The sequence below is a fragment of the Taudactylus pleione genome, unplaced genomic scaffold, assembly GCF_031769625.1.
Source record: "Taudactylus pleione unplaced genomic scaffold, aTauple2 ptg000216l, whole genome shotgun sequence".
Lineage (NCBI taxonomy): Eukaryota > Metazoa > Chordata > Amphibia > Anura > Myobatrachidae > Taudactylus > Taudactylus pleione.
This window is the reverse complement of record NW_028284618.1, coordinates 5336019-5358304: the sequence shown is the minus strand read 5'-3', so window position 1 is coordinate 5358304 and position 22286 is coordinate 5336019. Positions and strand designations below refer to the sequence as shown.

General features: G+C 46.5%; 1 protein-coding gene across 2 annotated transcripts in view; it reads right to left on the bottom strand.

Moving 5' to 3' along the window:
- HACD1 (3-hydroxyacyl-CoA dehydratase 1) overlaps window positions 1–21335 on the bottom strand; it is a 72342-nt gene extending 51007 nt beyond the window's left edge. For both annotated transcript variants that reach the window (XM_088478645.1, XM_088478644.1), the window contains exon 1: window positions 21191–21335. In XM_088478645.1, the coding sequence (XP_088334771.1) occupies window positions 21191–21306 (116 nt within the window). In that variant the 5' untranslated portion in view covers window positions 21307–21335. The remainder of the gene's footprint in view (window positions 1–21190) is intronic.
- Between the last annotated feature and the right edge of the window lie 951 nt (window positions 21336–22286).

Genomic DNA, 22286 nt, shown 5'->3' with positions numbered 1-22286 from the left:
CAAGATGGAATTGTCCTTGGGCCCTCCCACCCACCCTTATGTTGTATAAACAGGACATGCACACTTTAACAAACCAATAATTTCAGCGCCAGGGTCTGCCACACAACTGTGGCTGAAATGATTGGTTCGTTTGGGCCCCCACAAAACAAGCTGGCAATTAATGTGTCCCTGCACAAACTGGCTCTATGGAGGCAAGATGTCATCCTCATCCTCCTCATCCACCGATTCCTCACCCTCTTCAGTGTGTACATCCTCATCCTCACAAAGTATTAACTCGTCCCCACTTGAATCCACCACCACAGGTCCCTCTGTACCTTCTGGAGGCTGGTCTCCCTGGAAGAGCTGATAATTCATTTTGATGAACATCATCTTCTCCACATTCTGTGGAAGCAACCTCCTACGCCTTTCGCTGACAAGGTTCCCGGCTGCACTAAACACTCTTTCGGAGTACACACTGGAGGGGGGGCAACTCAGGTAAAATAGAGCCAGTTTGTACAGGGGCCTCCAAATTGCCTCTTTTTCCTGCCAGTACAGGTATGGACTGTCTGCCATGCCTACTTGGATGCTGTCACCGATGTAATCCTCCACCATTCTGTCAATGGTGACAGTATCATATGCAGTGACAGTAGACATGTCAGAAATTGTTGCCAGGTCCTTCAGTCCGGACCAGATGTCCAAACTTGGTCCTGCCTGCCCTGCATCACCGCCAGCGGGTTGCTTAGGATACCTAAGTTTTTTCCTGGCAGCCCCAGTTGCAGGAGAAAATGAAGAAGGAGCCGTTGACGTGTCACATTCCGCTTCAGCTGACAGTGTGTTAACCAGCAGGTCTTTGCACCTCTGCAGGCTTGTGTCGGCCGGAAAGAGAGACACCACATAGGCTTTAAACCTAGGATCGAGCACGGTGGCCAAAACGTAGTGGTCTGATTTCAACAGATTGACCACCCTGGAATCCTGGCAAAGCGAATGAAGGGCTTCATCCACAAGTCCCACATGCCGAGCGGAATCGCTCCGTCTTAGCTCCTCCTTCACTTTCTCCAGCTGCTTCTGCAAAAGCCTGATGAGGGGAATGACCTGACTCAAGCTGGCAGTGTCTGAACTGACTTCACGTGTGGCAAGTTCGAAGGGCTGGAGAACCTTGCACAACACGGAAATCATTCTCCACTGCGCTTGAGTCAGGTGCATACCCCCTCCTTTGCCTATGTCATAGGTGGATGTATAGGCTTGTATGGCCTTTTGCTGCTCCTCCATCCTCTGAAGCATATAGAGGGTTGAGTTCCACCGCGTCACAACCTCTTGCTTCAGGTGATGGCGGGGCAGGTTCAAGAGTGTTTGCTGGCACTCCAGTCTTCGGCACGCAGTCGCTGAATGGCGAAAGTGGCCAGAAATTTTTCGGGCTACCCAAAGCGTCTCCTGCACGCCCCTGTCGCTTTTCAGAAAATTCTGCACCACCAAGTTTATTGTGTGAGCAAAACATGGGACGTGCTGGAATTTGCCCAGATGTAATGCCCGCACAATATTGGTGGCGTTGTCAGATATCACAAATCCCCAGGAGAGTCTAAGTGGGGTAAGCCACTGGGCGATGATTTCCCTCAGTTTCTCTAAGAGGTTGTCGGCGGTGTGCCTCTTACTGAAACCGGTGATACACAGCGTAGCCTGCCTTGTAACGAGCTGGCATTTCTGAGATGCTGCTACTGGTGACGCTGCTGCTGTTGCTGCATAAGGTGATACATCTACCCAGTGGGCTGTCACAGTCATATAGTCCTTAGTCTGCCCTGTTCCACTTGTCCACATGTCCGTGGTTAAGTGGACATTGTGTACAACGGCATTTTTCAGGACACTGAGGACACTTTTTCTGACGTTTCTGTACAGTCTCGGTATCGCCTGCCTAGTGAAGTGGAATCTAGACGGGATTTGGAACCGGGGACACACTACCTCCATCAATTGTCTAAATCCCACTGCACTAATGTCGGATACCGGACGCACGTCTAACACCAACATAGCAGTCAAGGCCTCAGTTATACGTTTTGCTTCAGGATGACTGCTGTCGTACTTCATCCTCCTCGCTAAGGACTGTTGGAGGGTCAATTGTTTAGTAAAAGTAGTGGTGTTCCTACTTCCTCTCTGGGATGATGAACGACTCCCAGCAGCAGCAACAGCAGCAGCGGCAGCAGTAGGCGTAGCAATGCAGGATCCTCCAGAGGAATCCCGGATAGGAGAGTCAGTCATGCCAGTGACATGGCCTGCAGGACTACTTCAGATCCTGACTAAGGAGGAAATTGACGAGGAGGGAGTTGACGGTGTGGTTTGCAGGCGCTTGGATACAACAGGACAACGGGATTTAGGTGTCCCTGGACTGCTTACGGTCTTAGCCAAAGTTTCTGAACTTGACAGTAACTTTTTATGAACGCGCTGCAGGTGCCATATAAGGGAGGATGTTCCTAGGTGGTTGACGTCCCTACCCCTACTTATTTCACCTTTACATATGGTACATATGGCAAGACAGTTGTTGTCCGGATTTGGATAGAAATATTGCCAGACCAAAGAGGTGGAATGTTTGGTCTTCTGCCCAGGCATGACCGTGATGGGCTTTTTCATCCCACGGACAACAACTGTCTCCCCCGGAGCCTGATTTAAACAAACCACATCACCATCAGAATCCTCCTCGCCAACTTCCTCCTCAGCGCCAGCTACACCAGTATCCTCATCCTGTTGTACTTCAACAGTGACATCTTCAATTTGCATATCAGCAAGTGGACTGTGGGTGCTCCTTTCAGCACTTGCAGGGGGCGTGCAAATGGTGGAAAGAGCCACCTCTTCCCGTCCAGTGCTGGGAAGGTCAGGCATCGCAACCACCACCACACTTGGACTCTCCTTGGGGATTTGTGATATCTTCTTAGAAAGCACAGTTCTTCGCTGTGCTTTTGCCAGCTTAACTCTTTTGATTTTTTTAGTGGGAGGAGGGCTTCCATCGTCATGTGAAGCTGAACCACTAGTCATGAACATACTAGGGATCGACCTTAGCCGTTCCTTGCCACTCCGTGTCGTAAATGGCATATTGGCAAGTTTACGTTTCTCTTCAGCTGATTTAAATGTCTTTTTCAAGGTCATTTTCCTGAACTTTGCCATTTGGGATTGTATGTGCCCTCTACTATGACATTGGGCATCGGCCTTGGCAGACGACGTTGATGGCATGTTATCTTCTATGTCATGACTAGTGGCAGCAGCTTCAGCACTAGGAGGAAGTGGTTCTTGATCTTTCTCTATTTTATTTTTATCGGAGAAAGTTTGGTCCTCCATTTATGTTATATCGATTTGATATATACGTGCGGCTAAACACAGAAAATATTTTTTTTTTTGGTTTGGACTGGAGTGTATTTTGTGGGTTACAGCACCCTTTAACGGTCAAGCCAGCCGGCCCTTTACTTATGACACAGGCGCACGCTTGGCACTACTTTGTTGATGCACGTGCGGCTACTGCGCACACAATTCACAAACACAGAAAATAATTTTTTTTTTGGTTTGGACTGGAGTGTACTTTCGGGGGTTACAGCACCCTTAACAGTCAAGCCAGCCGGCCCTTTACTTATGACACAGGCGCACGCTTGGCACTACTTTGTTGATGCACGTGCGGCTACTGCGCACACAATTCACAAACACAGAAAATAATTTTTTTTTTGGTTTGGACTGGAGTGTACTTTCGGGGGTTACAGCACCCTTAACGGTCAAGCCAGCCGGCCCTTTACTTATGACACAGGCGCACGCTTGGCACTACTTTGTTGATACACGTGCGGCTACTGCGCACACAATTCACAAACACAGAAAATAATTTTTTTTTGGTTTGGACTGGAGTGTACTTTCGGGGGTTACAGCACCCTTTAACGGTCAAGCCAGCCGGCCCTTTACTTATGACACAGGCGCACGCTTGGCACTACTTTGTTGATGCACGTGCGGCTACTGCGCACACAATTCACAAACACAGAAAATAATTTTTTTTTGGTTTGGACTGGAGTGTACTTTCGGGGGTTACAGCACCCTTTAACGGTCAAGCCAGCCGGCCCTTTACTTATGACACAGGCGCACGCTTGGCACTACTTTGTTGATGCACGTGCGGCTACTGCGCACACAATTCACAAACACAGAAAATAATTTTTTTTTTGGTTTGGACTGGAGTGTACTTTGGGGGTTACAGCACCCTTTAACGGTCAAGCCAGCCGGTCCTTTACTTATGACACAGGCGCACGCTTGGCACTACTTTGTTGATGCATGTGCGGCTACTGCGCACACAATTCACAAACACAGAAAATAATTTTTTTTTTGGTTTGGACTGGAGTGTACTTTCGGGGGTTACAGCACCCTTAACGGTCAAGCCAGCCGGCCCTTTACTTATGACACAGGTGCACGCTTGGCACTACTTTGTTGATGCACGTGCGGCTACTGCGCACACAATTCACAAACACAGAAAATAATTTTTTTTTGGTTTGGACTGGAGTGTACTTTCGGGGGTTACAGCACCCTTTAACGGTCAAGCCAGCCGGCCCTTTACTTATGACACAGGCGCACGCTTGGCACTACTTTGTTGATGCACGTGCGGCTACTGCGCACACAATTCACAAACACAGAAAATAATTTTTTTTTGGTTTGGACTGGAGTGTACTTTCGGGGGTTACAGCACCCTTTAACGGTCAAGCCAGCCGGCCCTTTACTTATGACACAGGCGCACGCTTGGCACTACTTTGTTGATGCACGTGCGGCTACTGCGCACACAATTCACAAACACAGAAAATAATTTTTTTTTTGGTTTGGACTGGAGTGTACTTTGGGGGTTACAGCACCCTTTAACGGTCAAGCCAGCCGGCCCTTTACTTATGACACAGGCGCACGCTTGGCACTACTTTGTTGATGCACGTGCGGCTACTGCGCACACAATTCACAAACACAGAAAATAATTTTTTTTTGGTTTGGACTGGAGTGTACTTTCGGGGGTTACAGCACCCTTTAACGGTCAAGCCAGCCGGCCCTTTACTTATGACACAGGCGCACGCTTGGCACTACTTTGTTGATGCACGTGCGGCTACTGCGCACACAATTCACAAACACAGAAAATATATATTTTTTTGGTTTGGACTGGAGTGTACTTTGGGGGTTACAGCACCCTTTAACGGTCAAGCCAGCCGGCCCTTTACTTATGACACAGGCGCACGCTTGGCACTACTTTGTTGATGCACGTGCGGCTACTGCGCACACAATTCACAAACACAGAAAATAATTTTTTTTTGGTTTGGACTGGAGTGTACTTTCGGGGGTTACAGCACCCTTTAACGGTCAAGCCAGCCGGCCCTTTACTTATGACACAGGCGCACACTTGGCACTACTTTGTTGATGCACGTGCGGCTACTGCGCACACAATTCACAAACACAGAAAATATTTTTTTTTTGGTTTGGACTGGAGTGTACTTTCGGGGGTTACAGCACCCTTTAACGGTCAAGCCAGCCGGCCCTTTACTTATGACACAGGCGCACGCTTGGCACTACTTTGTTGATGCACGTGCGGCTACTGCGCACACAATTCACAAACACAGAAAATAAATTTTTTTTTGGTTTGGACTGGAGTGTACTTTGGGGGTTACAGCACCCTTTAACGGTCAAGCCAGCCGGCCCTTTACTTATGACACAGGCGCACGCTTGGCACTACTTTGTTGATGCATGTGCGGCTACTGCGCACACAATTCACAAACACAGAAAATAATTTTTTTTTTGGTTTGGACTGGAGTGTACTTTCGGGGGTTACAGCACCCTTAACGGTCAAGCCAGCCGGCCCTTTACTTATGACACAGGTGCACGCTTGGCACTACTTTGTTGATGCACGTGCGGCTACTGCGCACACAATTCACAAACACAGAAAATAATTTTTTTTTGGTTTGGACTGGAGTGTACTTTCGGGGGTTACAGCACCCTTTAACGGTCAAGCCAGCCGGCCCTTTACTTATGACACAGGCGCACGCTTGGCACTACTTTGTTGATGCACGTGTGGCTACTGCGCACACAATTCACAAACACAGAAAATAATTTTTTTTTGGTTTGGACTGGAGTGTACTTTCGGGGGTTACAGCACCCTTTAACGGTCAAGCCAGCCGGCCCTTTACTTATGACACAGGCGCACGCTTGGCACTACTTTGTTGATGCACGTGCGGCTACTGCGCACACAATTCACAAACACAGAAAATAATTTTTTTTTGGTTTGGACTGGAGTGTACTTTCGGGGGTTACAGCACCCTTTAACGGTCAAGCCAGCCGGCCCTTTACTTATGACACAGGCGCACGCTTGGCACTACTTTGTTGATGCACGTGCGGCTACTGCGCACACAATTCACAAACAGAAAATAATTTTTTTTTTTGTTTGGACTGGAGTGTACTTTGGGGGTTACAGCACCCTTTAACGGTCAAGCCAGCCGGCCCTTTACTTATGACACAGGCGCACGCTTGGCACTACTTTGTTGATGCACGTGCGGCTACTGCGCACACAATTCACAAACACAGAAAATAATTTTTTTTTGGTTTGGACTGGAGTGTACTTTCGGGGGTTACAGCACCCTTTAACGGTCAAGCCAGCCGGCCCTTTACTTATGACACAGGCGCACGCTTGGCACTACTTTGTTGATGCACGTGCGGCTACTGCGCACACAATTCACAAACACAGAAAATAATTTTTTTTTTGGTTTGGACTGGAGTGTACTTTCGGGGGTTACAGCACCCTTAACGGTCAAGCCAGCCGGCCCTTTACTTATGACACAGGTGCACGCTTGGCACTACTTTGTTGATGTACGTGCGGCTACTGCGCACACAATTCACAAACACAGAAAATAATTTTTTTTTTGGTTTGGACTGGAGTGTACTTTCGGGGGTTACAGCACCCTTAACGGTCAAGCCAGCCGGCCCTTTACTTATGACACAGGCGCACGCTTGGCACTACTTTGTTGATGCACGTGCGGCTACTGCGCACACAATTCACAAACACAGAAAATAATTTTTTTTTTGGTTTGGACTGGAGTGTACTTTCGGGGGTTACAGCACCCTTAACAGTCAAGCCAGCCGGCCCTTTACTTATGACACAGGCGCACGCTTGGCACTACTTTGTTGATGCACGTGCGGCTACTGCGCACACAATTCACAAACACAGAAAATAATTTTTTTTTGGTTTGGACTGGAGTGTACTTTCAGGGGTTACAGCACCCTTTAACGGTCAAGCCAGCCGGCCCTTTACTTATGACACAGGCGCACGCTTGGCACTACTTTGTTGATGCACGTGCGGCTACTGCGCACACAATTCACAAACACAGAAAATATATTATTTTTTTAGCACTTGGGGGGAGCACCCCTGATGGACAGAGCACCCCCTGGACAACACTACAGCACTCCTTTAGGACTGGGACACTGCACAGGACTTTGGAGTGGACACAGCCCCTATGGAGAACTGACTGCACAACACAGTCCAGCCAGCCCCTATGGACTTTGAAGTAGTGGACACAGCCCCTGTTAACAACAGCAGCACAGCACAACACAGCCAGCCCCTATGGACTTTGAAGTAGTGGACAACAGCAGCACTACACTACACTACACTACACTACACAGCCCTAACTCCCACCCTCCCTCTTCACTGTCCACAGCCGAGTGAGAAAATGGCGCCGACGCGGGTACCTTATATAGGATCCAAAACCCGCGAGACTCGGAAGGCGGGATGATGACGTTTTGCCTCGATTTCAGATCCAAGTCAGGCGGGAAAAGTCGAGCCTGACTCGGATCGGACTCGGATCGGGGGGGCTCGGGGGGGTTCGGATTTCAGAAATCCGAACCCGCTCACCCCTAGTTTAGGGTGCGGGAAGGGGGGGTTAGGGTTAGGAACCACTGGGGGTAGGTTAGGTTTAGGCACCACTAAGGGAGGGTTAGGGTCCTTACCTGCACCTGTCGGGCTTCTCACCATTCAGCCTTCCAGCCTTGGTATTTGCTATTCAGCCTGCAGCATCTCATTCCAATTCCGCTCAGGGGCAAGTGTTACTGATTACCAGGGCTGTTTGGAGGGGCCCGGGTCAGCTGTTGAGGAGGATAAATATCCCCCTTTGCAGCGCGTAGCGCCGGTCAGCTGCTGAAGAGGATAAATAATATTTTTGTTAAAAATTTGGAGTGGGGTGTGGCCATGTCTCCCATTTTTGCCGATTGATCCCTCTCTGTCTGGCTCTGGTGACACATGCACCAGCTGACAGCCACACATGCGCAGTGTGCGCCGTGGACCCGAACCACAAATCACCACTGCTTTCAGCTCTTCAACAGGATGGGCTCTTATCGAAGAGCAGAATGGTAAATTTGCATGAAAATATTAATTTTCGCTTTGCGAAATTATGCAAAAACATATTTATCATGTCTGTATTAAAAAAATCTGCATTGTTATAAATATGCCCCTATGAAGTCGTTTTGCACAAAAGTAGAATCATATATTCTTTAATGATTCGAAGTATTACTACAGAACAAGCCACTTACCCTGCTGGTTACCTTTAACAGAACCTTTTCCACAGAGGCTCTCTCAGATCCTTTGCACCCACCTAGACTTGATTTGGCTACATGGAATAAACAGGTAGATTTATGCTGCAGTGAAAAGAGTGGAGAAGTGTGCCAGTGGAGAAGTTGCCCATGGCAACCAATCAGCTTTGAGGTTGCATTTATCAAGTACATTCTATAAAATGATAGGGGGTATATTTATAGTGAGAATTTTAGAAGTGAAGATGTTGCCCATAGCAACCAGATTCTAGCTATTATCTTCTAGAAGGTGCTAGTTAAATATTAATTAGAATCTGATTGGTTGCTGTGGGCAACATCTCCATTTCTAAAACCTCTCACTTTGTAAATAATATACCTCTAGGTAGGAGCTGGTAGGTTGCCATGGGCAACTTTTACACTTTTTACACTTATCCACTCTTTTCACTGCTTCATACATTTACCCCAAAATCACAAGCAACTGTTGCAAATGTACACAAACACCAGACACAAAAGTAATACTAACCGCAAAAGTCTAATGGTGCCCACACACATACCGACTTGCTCCCAGCCGATGTACACGATTTCCCCTGAACTCTCCCCAGGCAGTCGTAGTCACGATTTGGAGTTAAAAATGTCCAATCTGACTAAAGATTTATCTTGCAGCCAACGCATTGTATCCCAGATTGGCTAATCTGCCCTACAGCACGGCAGATCTGAAGATGCGAGGTACGACGAGCGGGGACGCGCATCGGCATCGTGATCAAGAATAGAAACTCACGATTTGCCCATTTTTTACATGATCTGTCGTCACGATTCGTCGAAATCGGCCAAATTGGATGAAAAACTCGGTATGTGTGTGGGCATCTTAATGCTAGGTACGCGTCTGTACAATTTCACTGACAATCCGCCAAACTTTATGATTTTCTGAGCGATTAAACTATCTTGAGCACATCAGACTTCTAGTGTACACACTAGTGATTTATCATTCTGATCTGAACGATTGGCTATCCTAAAGCTCGTCACAAAGTTTGTTATTTATCAATTATGAGCAGAACTGTCGGACACATGATCATAAAAATACACACACACACACACATAAAAATAGGCACGATATCGGCACATCTACGACAAATGTTGTGCAGCATGTAGGAACATGCATAGTGCGAGATGTACTAAGGTTGCGGTCAACATTCCGCCAGTCACCTCAACCTTACTAATCGCATATGTACTAACATATGCGATTAGTATCGCAAAGGACAACTCTTGCAATAAGAGCTGCCCTTTGCGAAGCAGCCGACGCTGGGTGAGGGTGTCTCCATGGGACCCCGCCCCCTCTGAGCCCCGGGAACTTCCTGCTGGTGACTTGTGCAGGAAATCCTGGGCTCCTCCTTCTCCTCCCTGCATCCAAAAGAAGATTAGGAGGAGGAGGAGGCAGAGGACCCAGGAGGAACACGGGCCGGCATGCAGGACGCTCAGGTGAGTGAGGGCCAGTGCTGGGCGACTGCGGGGCGCCGAGGAGTTGGGTGCGAGATGCGATAAGAAGCCCACAGGCTTCTATAGCATAACACCAGGTTTTTCTGGCGTTACTCTCCGCACCGATAATAGGGTGGCTGGGGCTTAGTACATATGGGGTTTTTACCGCATTTTTCCTTTACTACATCCCGCCCATAGTGAGAAAAAAAAAATGTAAGATAGATTCTGCAAATCGACGTGCGTTCAAGTCTGCATCAGCCCAAGAATGGACCTTATTTTAACCACCTATTTTGCTGAAAGATAGGCTGTTCCATTGGACACAGCAGAGGCGAAGCAGATGCAGGTCTACTGGGAGCCTACTGTAGGTTAGAAATATATGAGAAGTTTTTCAAATAATCAAGATGGCTATACCTCACAGGCATGATCATGTGAGCTAGAGATGGGTGATCACATAAGAAGGAAATTAGCATTAAAAAGGGCAAGACAATTGCAGCCATCTTGGAGTAGGGCATATTCAGTGAAATAAACTGAGTGCAAAGAGCAAAGGTTGAACCGATACAGGGCCGGATTCAGACTTGGGAATAGAGGCCCTGATTCAGAGCCGGACGCTCTGACAGAGCGCTAGCTCTGAATCAGGGCTGTCCCTCCTCCTTTTTGGAGCGGCCTCCTGGCCGCTCGCATATCTGTGGGTGACCACCGACAGCATGAGCGAGCGCCCAAAATGATGGTCGCGATGGTCAAGACCATAGCGACCATCGGGCTTGCGACGAGACCCTTGTGGTAGGGTCTCGCTGCCGCAAGCCCTGCATAGGCAAACGCAGGGGGGGTTCCGTCTGCCTGGAAACCCCCCTCAGTACACACCATGACCACAATAGAAATAGTAATATAACAAAATGTTACTAGTGCTGCATGTTCTTCTCAGTATCACAAATGAAATGATTAGCACAACCTGTGGATCTTTTAAAATAAATAAATGCACCTGTGCACCAACTAGAAGATGTGGAAAACATGCACTGTTAGGGGTGCACTGCTATAGACCATCAATAGGGTTAATTATTAATATTGTATAATAATACACTATCCAGTACATAAGGAGACCGATATGTACATATATGTCAAGGGCAGTGCTAAGTTATTCTGCTGCTCCCTCAGACTCCTGGGCTTGCTCCCATGCTCAGGAATGGTGCCCACATCTGAAAAAAATCCATTCTGCTCAGACAGGATGGACCTACTGCAGCATCTAATGGCTTACTGTGATCACTGGTCCTGTATATGCTTGAATTATGCAACACAATACACTTTGTATAATGCATATGTAACCCTCACTTATTTGAGGTTATAATAACTACTCTTATGTAAATAAATGTTGGCTGTAACTAAAAGTATGTAATGCTATGTGTACATACTAGGGGTGTGCATCGGCCACTTTTCGTGTTTTGTGTTTTGGTTTTGGATCTGGATCTTTCTTCGTGTTTTGGATCTGGATTGGTTTTGCCAAAACCACCCTTCCGTGTTTTGTGTTCTGGGTTTTGTGTTTTGGATCTGTATTTTTTTGAAAAAAAGCATAAAACAGCTAAAATCACAGAATTTGTAGGTTTTTCTGCTCCTATGCTATTATTAACCTCAATAACCGTAATTTCCACTCATTTCCAGTCTATTCTGAACACCTCACACCTCACAATAGTGTTTTTATGTCCAAAAGGTTGCATCGAGGTAGTTGGATGACTATGCTAAGAGATACGAGTGGGCGGCACAAACACGTGGTCCATCTAGGAGTGGCACTGCAGTGGCAGACAGGATGGCAGTTTGAAAAACTAGGCCCCAAACTATACATAATGCAAATAAAAAAAAGAGGTGCAAGATGGAATTGTCCTTGGGCCCTCCCACCCACCCTTATGTTGTATAAACAGGACATGCACACTTTAACAAACCAAACATTTCAGCGCCAGGGTCTGCCACACGACTGTGGCTGAAATGATTGGTTCGTTTGGGCCCCCACAAAACAAGCTGGCAATTAATCTGTCACTGCACAAACTGGCTCTACGGAGGCAAGATGTCATCCTCATCCTCCTCATCCACCGATTCCTCACCCTCTTCAGTGTTGTGTACATCCTCATCCTCACAGAGTATTAATTCGTCCCCGCTGGAATCCACAACCACAGGTCCCTCTGTACGTTCTGGAGGCTGGTCTCCCTGGAAGAGTTGATAATTCATTTTATGAACATCATCTTCTCCACATTTTGTGGAAGCAACCTCCTACGCCTTTCGCTGACAAGGTTCCCGGCTGCACTAAACACTCTTTCGGAGTACACACTGGAGGGGGGGCAACTCAGGTAAAATAGAGCCAGTTTGTACAGGGACCTCCAAATTGCTTCTTTTTCCTGCCAGTACAGGTACGGACTGTCTGACATGCCTACTTGGATGCTGTCACCGATGTAATCCTTTAACAGACAGACGCACGCTTGTCGCTGCTGCTTTGAGGATGCAAGTGCGGCTACAGCCCACACAATTCACAAAGACAGAAAAAAGAAGAAGAATATTTTTATTGTTTGTGTAGCACACTTTGAGGGTGTCACCACCCTTTAACAGACAGACGCACGCTTGTCGCTGCTGCTTTGAGGATGCAAGTGCAGCTACAGCCCACACAATTCACAAAGACAGAAAAAAAAAGAAGAATATTTTTATTGTTTGTGTAGCACACTTTGAGGGTGTCACCACCCTTTAACAGACAGACGCACGCTTGTCGCTGCTGCTTTGAGGATGCAAGTGCGGCTACATCGCACACAAGTCACAAACACATTAAAAAAATAGTTTTTTATTTTTTGGAGCACTTTGAGAGTTACACCACCCTTTAACAGACAGACGCACGCTTGGCGCTGCTGCTTTGAGGATGCAGGTGCGGCTACAGCCCACACATTTCACAAAGACAGAAAAAAAAAGAACAATATTTTTATTGTTTGTGTAGCACACTTTGAGGGTGTCACCACCCTTTAACAGACAGACGCACGCTTGTCGCTGCTGCTTTAAGGATGCAGGTGCGGCTACAGCCCACACTTCACAAAGACAGAAAAAAAAAGAACATATTTTTATTGTTTGTGTAGCACACTTTGAGGGTGTCACCACCCTTTAACAGACAGACGCACGGTTGTCGCTGCTGCTTTGAGGATGCAGGTGCGGCTACAGCCCACACATTTCACAAAGACAGAAAAAAAAAGAACAATATTTTTATTGTTTGTGTAGCACACTTTGAGGGTGTCACCACCCTTTAACAGACAGACGCACGCTTGTCGCTGCTGCTTTGAGGATGCAAGGGCAGCTACAGCCCACACAATTCACAAAGACAGAAAAAAAAAGACGAATATTTTTATTGTTTGTGTAGCACACTTTGAGGGTGTCACCACCCTTTAACAGACAGACGCACGCTTGTCGCTGCTGCTTTGAGGATGCAGGTGGAATCTAGACGGGATTTGGAACCGGGGACACACTACCTCCATCAATTGTCTAAATCCCACTGCACTAATGGCGGATACCGGACGCACGTCTAACACCAACATAGCAGTCAAGGCCTCAGTTATACGTTTTGCTTCAGGATGACTGCTGTCGTACTTCATCCTCATCGCTAGGGACTGTTGGAGGGTCAATTGTTTAGTAAAAGTAGTGATGTTCCTACTTCCTCTCTGGAGTGATGAACAACTCCCAGCAGCAGCAACAGCACTAGGAGGAAGTGGTTCTTGATCTTTCCCTATTTTATTTTTATCGGAGAAAGTTTGGTCCTCCATTTATGTTATATTGATATATACGTGCGGCTAAAGCGCACACAAACACAGAAAATATTTTTTTATTTTTGCTGGAGAGTAGTGCACTTTGTGGGTTACACCACCCTTTAAGAAATGAGCCAGCCGGCTCTTTACTTATGACACAGGCGCACGCTTGGCGCTGCTCCTTTGTTGATGCACGTGCAGCCACAGTGCACACAATTCACAAACACAGAAAATTATTTTTTTTTTGGTTTGGACTGGAGTGTACTTTGGGGGTTACAGCACCCTTTAACGGTCAAGCCAGCCGGCCCTTTACTTATGACACAGGCGCACGCTTGGCACTACTTTGTCGATGCACGTGCGGCTACTGCGCACACAATTCACAAACACAGAAAATAATTTTTTTTTTGGTTTGGACTGGAGTGTACTTTGGGGGTCACAGCACCCTTTAACGGTCAAGCCAGCCGGCCCTTTACTTATGACACAGGCGCACGCTTGGCACTACTTTGTTGATGCACGTGCGGCTAATGCGCACACAATTCACAAACACACAAAAAATATTATTTTTTTAGCACTTGGGGGGAGCACCCCTGATGGACAGAGCACCCCCTGGACAACACTACAGCACCCCTTTAGGACTGGGACACTGCACAGGACTTTGGAGTGGACACAGCCCCTATGGAGAACTGACTGCACAACACAGTCCAGCCAGCCCCTATGGACTTTGAAGTAGTGGACACAGCCCCTATTAACAACAGCAGCACAGCACAACACAGCCAGCCCCTATGGACTTTGAAGTAGTGGACAACAGCAGCACAGCGCAGCACAGCACAGCACAACACTACTCTGCACTACACTACACTACACTACACAGCCCAGCCAGCCCTAACTCCCACCCTCCCTCTTCACTGTCCACAGCCGAGTGAGAAAATGGCGCCGACGCAGGTACCTTATATAGGATCCAAAACCCGCGAGACTCGGAAGGTGGGATGATGACGTTTTGCCTCGATTTCAGATCCGAGTCAGGCGGGAAAAGTCGAGCCTGACTCGGATCTGCCTCGGATCGGGGGGGCTCGGGGGGGTTCGGATTTCAGAAATCCGAACCCGCTCACCCCTAGTACATACACATAATTGACCACCTTTTATTTCTTCGTTCCAGATCTCTCCGTCCTCCGATGGTTATGAATCTTTCGATTCCTATTGAGGTAATTATTACACACCACTTGGTAATCGCTTTCCACTTTATATCATGCATAAAGTAAATTAAATAATTTCATGACATTCTTACATTACAAACATAACGTAACTTGGTTTCCATATGCAAATGGAATAGTAAATGGCAATATATACATATACTTAACCCAAATTATTAATTATTAAGCTAAACTCTCTATATTCGCCTTCAAGTCTACGATATTATCTGGTAATAAGTCTCTACTTGTCCAGAACCTTGTAGCACAAATCCCCTCATTGCACTTAGCTGGGTAAATAAAGAAGTTCATATATGCACCCCAGTTCAATGCAGTGTCCTTTAAGGGCTGGAGTGAATAAACACAGTTTACCAACACCGACAAATATAATAACAATTACATGTGAGTCTAGGGAGTGAAGCCAGTGCCATATATGTACAGCTATAATATGCTGCTATCCAATGTTTGTAGTATTAGGATATGTAGTCCAGTATCCCTGAGCTAAGCTGATGCTGAGCTGTTTATCTATAGTTTAAGCTATATGTATCCTTTTCCTTCTTTGTACAACTCTCCCAATTAGAGATTACAAAGTCTTAATGAAAACTTCCTGAATTCCAATTATCCTCCTCACTAACGCTCCTTCGCTTGCCTTTATTGCTTGATGTAGCTGACTGTTAAAGTTAGTTATCAGCTTATATATTTCCCTTCAGGGCTGTCTCTGCTCCTCTGTCCTTTCTATAATAAGAGCTGAAACCTGCTATCTTTAATCTGAGTGACAGTATCACTATTATTTATCCTATATTCCTGAGTGCAGGGAATACTGCTGTCAGTTAATCTTTACTTGCAGTGCAGTATCTTACTCACTCGCTCCCTAACGGCTCCTCCGCTCCTCCATCACAATGGACAGGGACTCTGCTGCCTGGCCTCTGCTGCCTGTTGCTGGACTTAGTCACTGCACCAGGGGGGCCAGATGACTGCCACGCCCCCTGGTTTATCCTGCAGCTACTGTCGCCAATCTCCGCTATAGCCCTCGTTGGTGTAGACAGCCCAGCCTCCGCTCCGCCTCTACCGTCGTCAGGGCAGACGCCGCCCTTCCTCTGACTTACTCCTGCTGCCCGGCTACCCGCTTCCGCTGGAGCACAGTGAGCACAGCCGCCCGAAGCGTAGCGAGTACTGGTGCCCTTCTCCCGGCAAGGTAAGCCCTACTGGCTCCAGTGACAGGGGCTCCTAAACGCTGCTACTAGCAAACACCCTACGTCCAAGCAGCGCTGGAGGCACCCTGACCTGAGCGCTTGAGGGGGGATCAACCAACTGACTTAACTGCCACCCCAGCTCCTATATCTCCCCACTCTACAGCCATGTGACCAGTCCCTGACTGCCAGCAGCACAAACCCTTCTCTCCTGTCCCTGCATTACTAATAGACTACCTAGCTGCTCATGCCATTTCTAGCACTTTCCTAGGTAGTCTCATGCCACTGCTACTGGCTTCCACTCATAAACCCACATGTTTACAGTGAATAATACACATACAATTCATGCCCTATCTACCTTACTAGTATAATACACATAAATCCTATACCTCCTGTATCTAACTAAATTGACCTCCTATATACATTGCACAAGTTACTATATGTGGGTACCTATGTATTATAACAAGAATAAAGTGTGTGGTATTCTGACTTAAACTTAGCCATAAATCAATATGGCTACACATATTAAAGCTGGATAAGTGCTAATTGTGCCCTCTTCATGGACTGGCCACACTCACTCTAAGTCAAGCATTTGGAAACCCCCCTCTAAAAATCCTGCTTTGCCACTGCCCTGGAGTGCTTTTGGCTCTAGCAGAGCCAAAAGCACTCCCACTGACATCACTAGTGGGAACGCCATGGGAACGCCTCCGTCTGAGCAGCCACGCCCCCAGCACGCCCACCAAATCACCATCGACAGCACGCCCTCTTTGGTGCGAGACCCATGAGCACGACGGAGCCGCCTCCGTCGTGCGCATGCGCACTTGGGCAACATCGACCCACTTGCGAGCGCTCAGCGCTCACGAGCGGGTCTGAATCAGGCCCAGAGTGAGATATCTCTCTCAACTAATAATCTTGGTGAAACCATGCTGCACTGCAGGTGGGCAGATTTAAAATGTGCAGAGAGATTTATATTTGGGAGGAGTGTGTCCAAACTGACATCTAAATTGTAGAGTAATAATAAAGCTGTAGAGTATTTGTGGGCTACATGCAAAAGCAGCCAGTATTTACCCCACATGCTAAAAAAATGCATGTATTTACACCCCTTGCATTGCAATATGGTTTGGTCAGGTTCACAGTTAAGTGCTATGTCTCTCTCTATTCCCAAGTCTTAATCAGGCCCACAGCATACCTCCCAATGTCCCGTTTTTCTGGGACTGTCCCGCTGTCCATTCCACGGGCCGCAGTGTCCCGCGGTAGGGGGGTGGGGAGTTGGGGAAAGCACAAACTGCTGCCCTGCATAGCAGAGCAGCGGGTGTGCAGGATCATGCATGCGCACGGCATCTGTTCTCTTGTGTAGGGAGAGCCTGGGGGCTGCCCAGCATCTCAGAGAGTGCTGGGCACGCCCCCAAGTGACGAAAACGGGGGAAGCTGCGAGGCTCCGTCCCATTTTCAATTGGCTCCACCCCTTTTCCAGAAACCATGCCCCCTTTCCGGGCACGCGCCCTGTCCCTTCTCCCATCATTCGAATGTTGGGAGGTATGCCACAGTCAGTAGTAGCAGCAGAACACAGGGCTTTACACAGCATTATACGCGTTTACTTCCTTTGCTTGCTTATACTTTTACAGAAATAAGTCTTTCCATTATTATTTATTTTGGTATACGAGGAGAAACGCCAGGGAATTTAATACAACTCATAGGCCCTGATTCAGAGATTGATGCTTTGCCAATTGTTACGCAGTTGAGCGATTACCGGTAATCTGTCGCACTGCGCATGCATCAAGATTAATTTTCGTTGTCACTTGCAGTGCGATTGACAGGCAGGGACTGTTTTTGGGTGGCAACATGGGGTTGGCAACTCAAACACAGACGTGCCGTGACTGTTTTTGGGGGGTATCTCAGCCTGTGACTGTGATCCTGTACACACATTAAAAATGGCCTTGGTGTTTCAGTTCCAGCAGCCATTCTGTGTGACCATAAAGTTACTCAGATCAGAAGCCCGATTACCGACTGATCTGCATCTTTGTACGCAGATTTGTATGATCCGACACCTCATACACAGAGGGCCTGATTCAGAGTTGCAGGCACTGCGCATGCTCACACAGCCGCCCAAAGCGTACTTACACTCCTCTGGGGATCTGTGGTCTATGCAGAGCATCACGGCAGTCCACTGAATATGCACTTGCAGCTAAATGAGTGTGAGTGTGCAGCAATGGGGAGTTCGCAGTTAGGATAAGTTTCCCACGGGGGAGTCTATACAAGTTCTGTCTATTCCTCTAATGTAATGTGCACTTATACACAACTGCTGTAATCATCTTCTCACCCAGTAGTAGAACTGAAGATGTCCTATGTATTGTGCTCAGCTTTTATTTCACAATGGCTGAATGTTATATCATGGTTATTGTACCACCATTGCTCCTGCTGGCACATAATAACAAAATTATTATTCCTATCTGGAGATTAACCAAACAAACAGCCTAAATAAGGAACTAATATGAAAATGTACATGAAAACACACTGGACTAGAAACAAACTGTCATAACATCCGCAATGCACCGTCCAATATACCCAACTTACATAATATAATTACTATCCTGTGCCCTTCATCTAAACAGCCTACAACCCCATATCCACCATAAAATTCCACGCCCAGCATAAGACCACATGCCCAACATACTACCCCCCCTCCATGGCCGCATACTACCTTCCTCCCATGGCTAGTACACAACTCCATGTCCAGCATAAGACCCCATTATCCAACATAAGACCTCATGTTGGGAATATTATCCAATGTACAGCATACTACCCCCCCATGGGCAGCATTCTACTTCCCACATGGCCCATGGCCAGCATACAACCCCAAGTCTAGCATACAACCCTATGTCCAGAATATAACTCAATATCCAGCATTCTACCCCCACCCATGTCCAGCATACAACCACATGTCCAGTATAATACCACCCCCATAGCTAACATACAAACCCATGTCCAGCATACAACCAGAGGAAACTAAAATAAATTCTAAAGCTACATACACACAATGATTTTTTACCAACGATTTTCTGAACGATTTTCTGTCAGATTATAGGTGCGTACACACTGGGCAATTAAAGTGGACGACTTAACGATAACGATATAGTTATCATTCAGTTGTCCATTTTATCGTCAATTTTTAACAAAAACGATGAACGATAACGACGACGTGCGATCCCGCGGGTCTTTTGTCATTATCGTTCATCGGGTTAACATGCAGGCCAACCTGATGATGTTGTCAGGTTGCTGCATGTTATGGAATGGGGGATAGAGCCCGGTGCCGAACGATATCGTTAATGATATCGTTCAGCGGGTGTGCTCAATGTCATGAACGACATTGAGCACAGAATGCCGGGGACACACTAGACGATATCGCTCAGGGAGCATATCGTCTAGTGTGTACGCTCCTTATCTGTCAGATTTTTTTCAAGTGTAATGAACAATTTTTTTGAACTACAAACAATTTTTGCATATTCCCTTAATGAAAATTGTTCACTTGGTCAGTCTGACTGAACTACAAACGTGAACGCGCATGAACGATAATCATTCATCGTTTTAACTCAGAAAGTGAACGATTTTTTCAACGATTAAACGATATAGTTATCGATAATCTTTCAAAAAATCGTGTGTGTATGCACCTTTAATATTTAGTTACAGAGTCACAATTTTTACATGCATCATCCACCATACCATACACCTAGATAATAATGTAATAGCACATATCATTTGTCAGCCGTTATTAGAACTATGATATTCCTGGAATCTGGTAAGTTATAATTATAATGCACTGAATCAACCTGTGACACAAAAAGTTTATTGATCTGTGAACATCATTTTATTTAAAAAAAAATTATTAAAATAAATAAATAAATAATCTAGGCACTGCTTCTATATGATCCAAAATTGTACACGGTAGGTGGTGATATCTAATATTTTTTTTGATCGGATATACAGGGGCATATGTATCAAAGCTAGATGTGAGATATACAGTATATATCACCAACCAATCATCTTCTAACTTACATTTTTGCAGGCTGCATTTAAGAAATTATAGTTTGGAGCTGATTGGTTGTTGGCGAGATATTTTTCACAATTTTATCTCACATCAAGCTTTGATACATATGCCCTATAAGCTTTGCCTTTTATGTTTTTTTTTTTTGGTGGGGGTGGGATAGATTTGAAAGCCTGTGTAAAAGTTAAGATACATAAACATTTGACATACACCTGAACTGTTTTTAAATGCAAACCATACACCAATGCGCACCCAGTCTAATGCAGCCAATTCCAGAGTAAGTCTGCTCTTTATGTGTGAGCTGTACTGCACTCTGAATAGACGGCTATGATAAGTTGAGGGATACATGCTTCTGTTACAGTAAAATGTGCCTAGGGAAGCACTTTCCCCGCCCACTGGCTTCTTATGCTATACTTAACCACAGACACCGGCGGTAGGGTGACGCAGCTGCTCTAATGAACCGTATTAGGAAATGCAACTCGGATGAGCTGCAGACAAACTGCTCTCCATTCACCGATTCCTTCTTTCTGCAGGAAGCGGCCAGTAATAAAGCTTTAAAGTTGGAACAGTAAAACTTTCTGAAAGCCTGATTGTCAGCTGATTGCCAAGTGTTTGCATTACATGAGGCAGACAAATGCCTATGAATGGGAGTACACATGCCCAATTCACTGGATAAATACGTTATATGAAACATTATTATATTCCTGCAATCACTTCTATATATATATATTTTATTTATCTGTTTTAAATACATAAAATTATTATTATTTTTTTTTTACTAAAAGATAATGTAATATTCTTCATGACATTTTAAAAAAAAATTTAATATTTCGGAAATTGCCGCCATGAGATAACACATTATCTAATCATTTCGGTTCTGCAACACGGCTAGAGATCCGAGTTCTACTGCAAGGAATACAATATAAGAATTGCAGCAAAGTTTCCAGGAATGTAAAAATTATCAGGAATATCCCAGCACAGCGATCAGTGTCACAAGGTGGTACATACCCCGCAGTCATGGCAATGTTGTAGAAGGTGAGCCATGCTGTGGCCACAGATCCGATGGGCTTTTTCTTGGAGTTTTCCTTCTCTTCCAGAGACCCTTCCTCCTCACTTGGTGCCATAGCTACACAGACACGGCTGCAGGTCAGGCTACAGTTTGAAGCGAAGCTGACAGCTGGGGCTGACAAATCTCATATTTAGTGGCACATGGACCCTCCAGTAATAGAGCACAAGGGAGGAGCAATTCAATAGCTTTGTCTGCTGCTTCTCAGAGGGTCAACAGTGAACGAGTGATAGTGCCGACAGGACCCAAAAATGTGAAGAATTGCACTAATGCAAACACTGGTTACATAGGGCCACATTTACCAACTAGTCTTATGAAAAGTGGCATATTTTGTTTAGTATCACAGTGAAGGTATGCATACGGGAAGCTGGCGGACCTAATCCCGACAGCTGGCTTCCCGACTGTCATATCCCGGCAAGGGTTTACGCCTGTACGCCTGTCATTAGACATATTCCGGGAGTCCGACGTCCGGCATCCCGACCGAAGGCGAGGGGGGTTGTTAGGTTTAGGGTTCCAAAGGGGGGGGGGGGTAGGATAGGTTTAGGCTATGGGATGGGGAGGGTTAGCGTTAGGCACCCCAGGGGGGGGACGACTTAGGTTTAGGCACTTAGAGGGGGGGATTAGGGTTAGGCGCTGGAGGGGGTGGGAAGGTTAGGGTTAGGCACCGCATAAGGGAGGGTTAGAAATAGGTAAGTATATACTTACCTTTGACGATCTGGATTTCCTCCTCTGCCGGGATTCCAGCCGCCGGGCATGGGTCTGACGGTAAATCATACCAATTCCCACACGAATATGCCACTGGTTTTTAACTTTACTTAACACTCCGGCAAGGTCCATTGGCACCCCCCTCCTCTGCAGCAGCCTCTGCTCTGATGCTAGCAGCCCATCACTGCCAGCGATGGGCAGCTGTGCCATACGCATGTCACTTTCACCTGGCGGGGACTTGGCAATGCCTGGAAGACTACGCTGAAGCTGGAAAGGCTGCTGCTGGGTCCCTATAGTCAGCAATGGTGACCGTAATGCTCTCACCAGCTATAG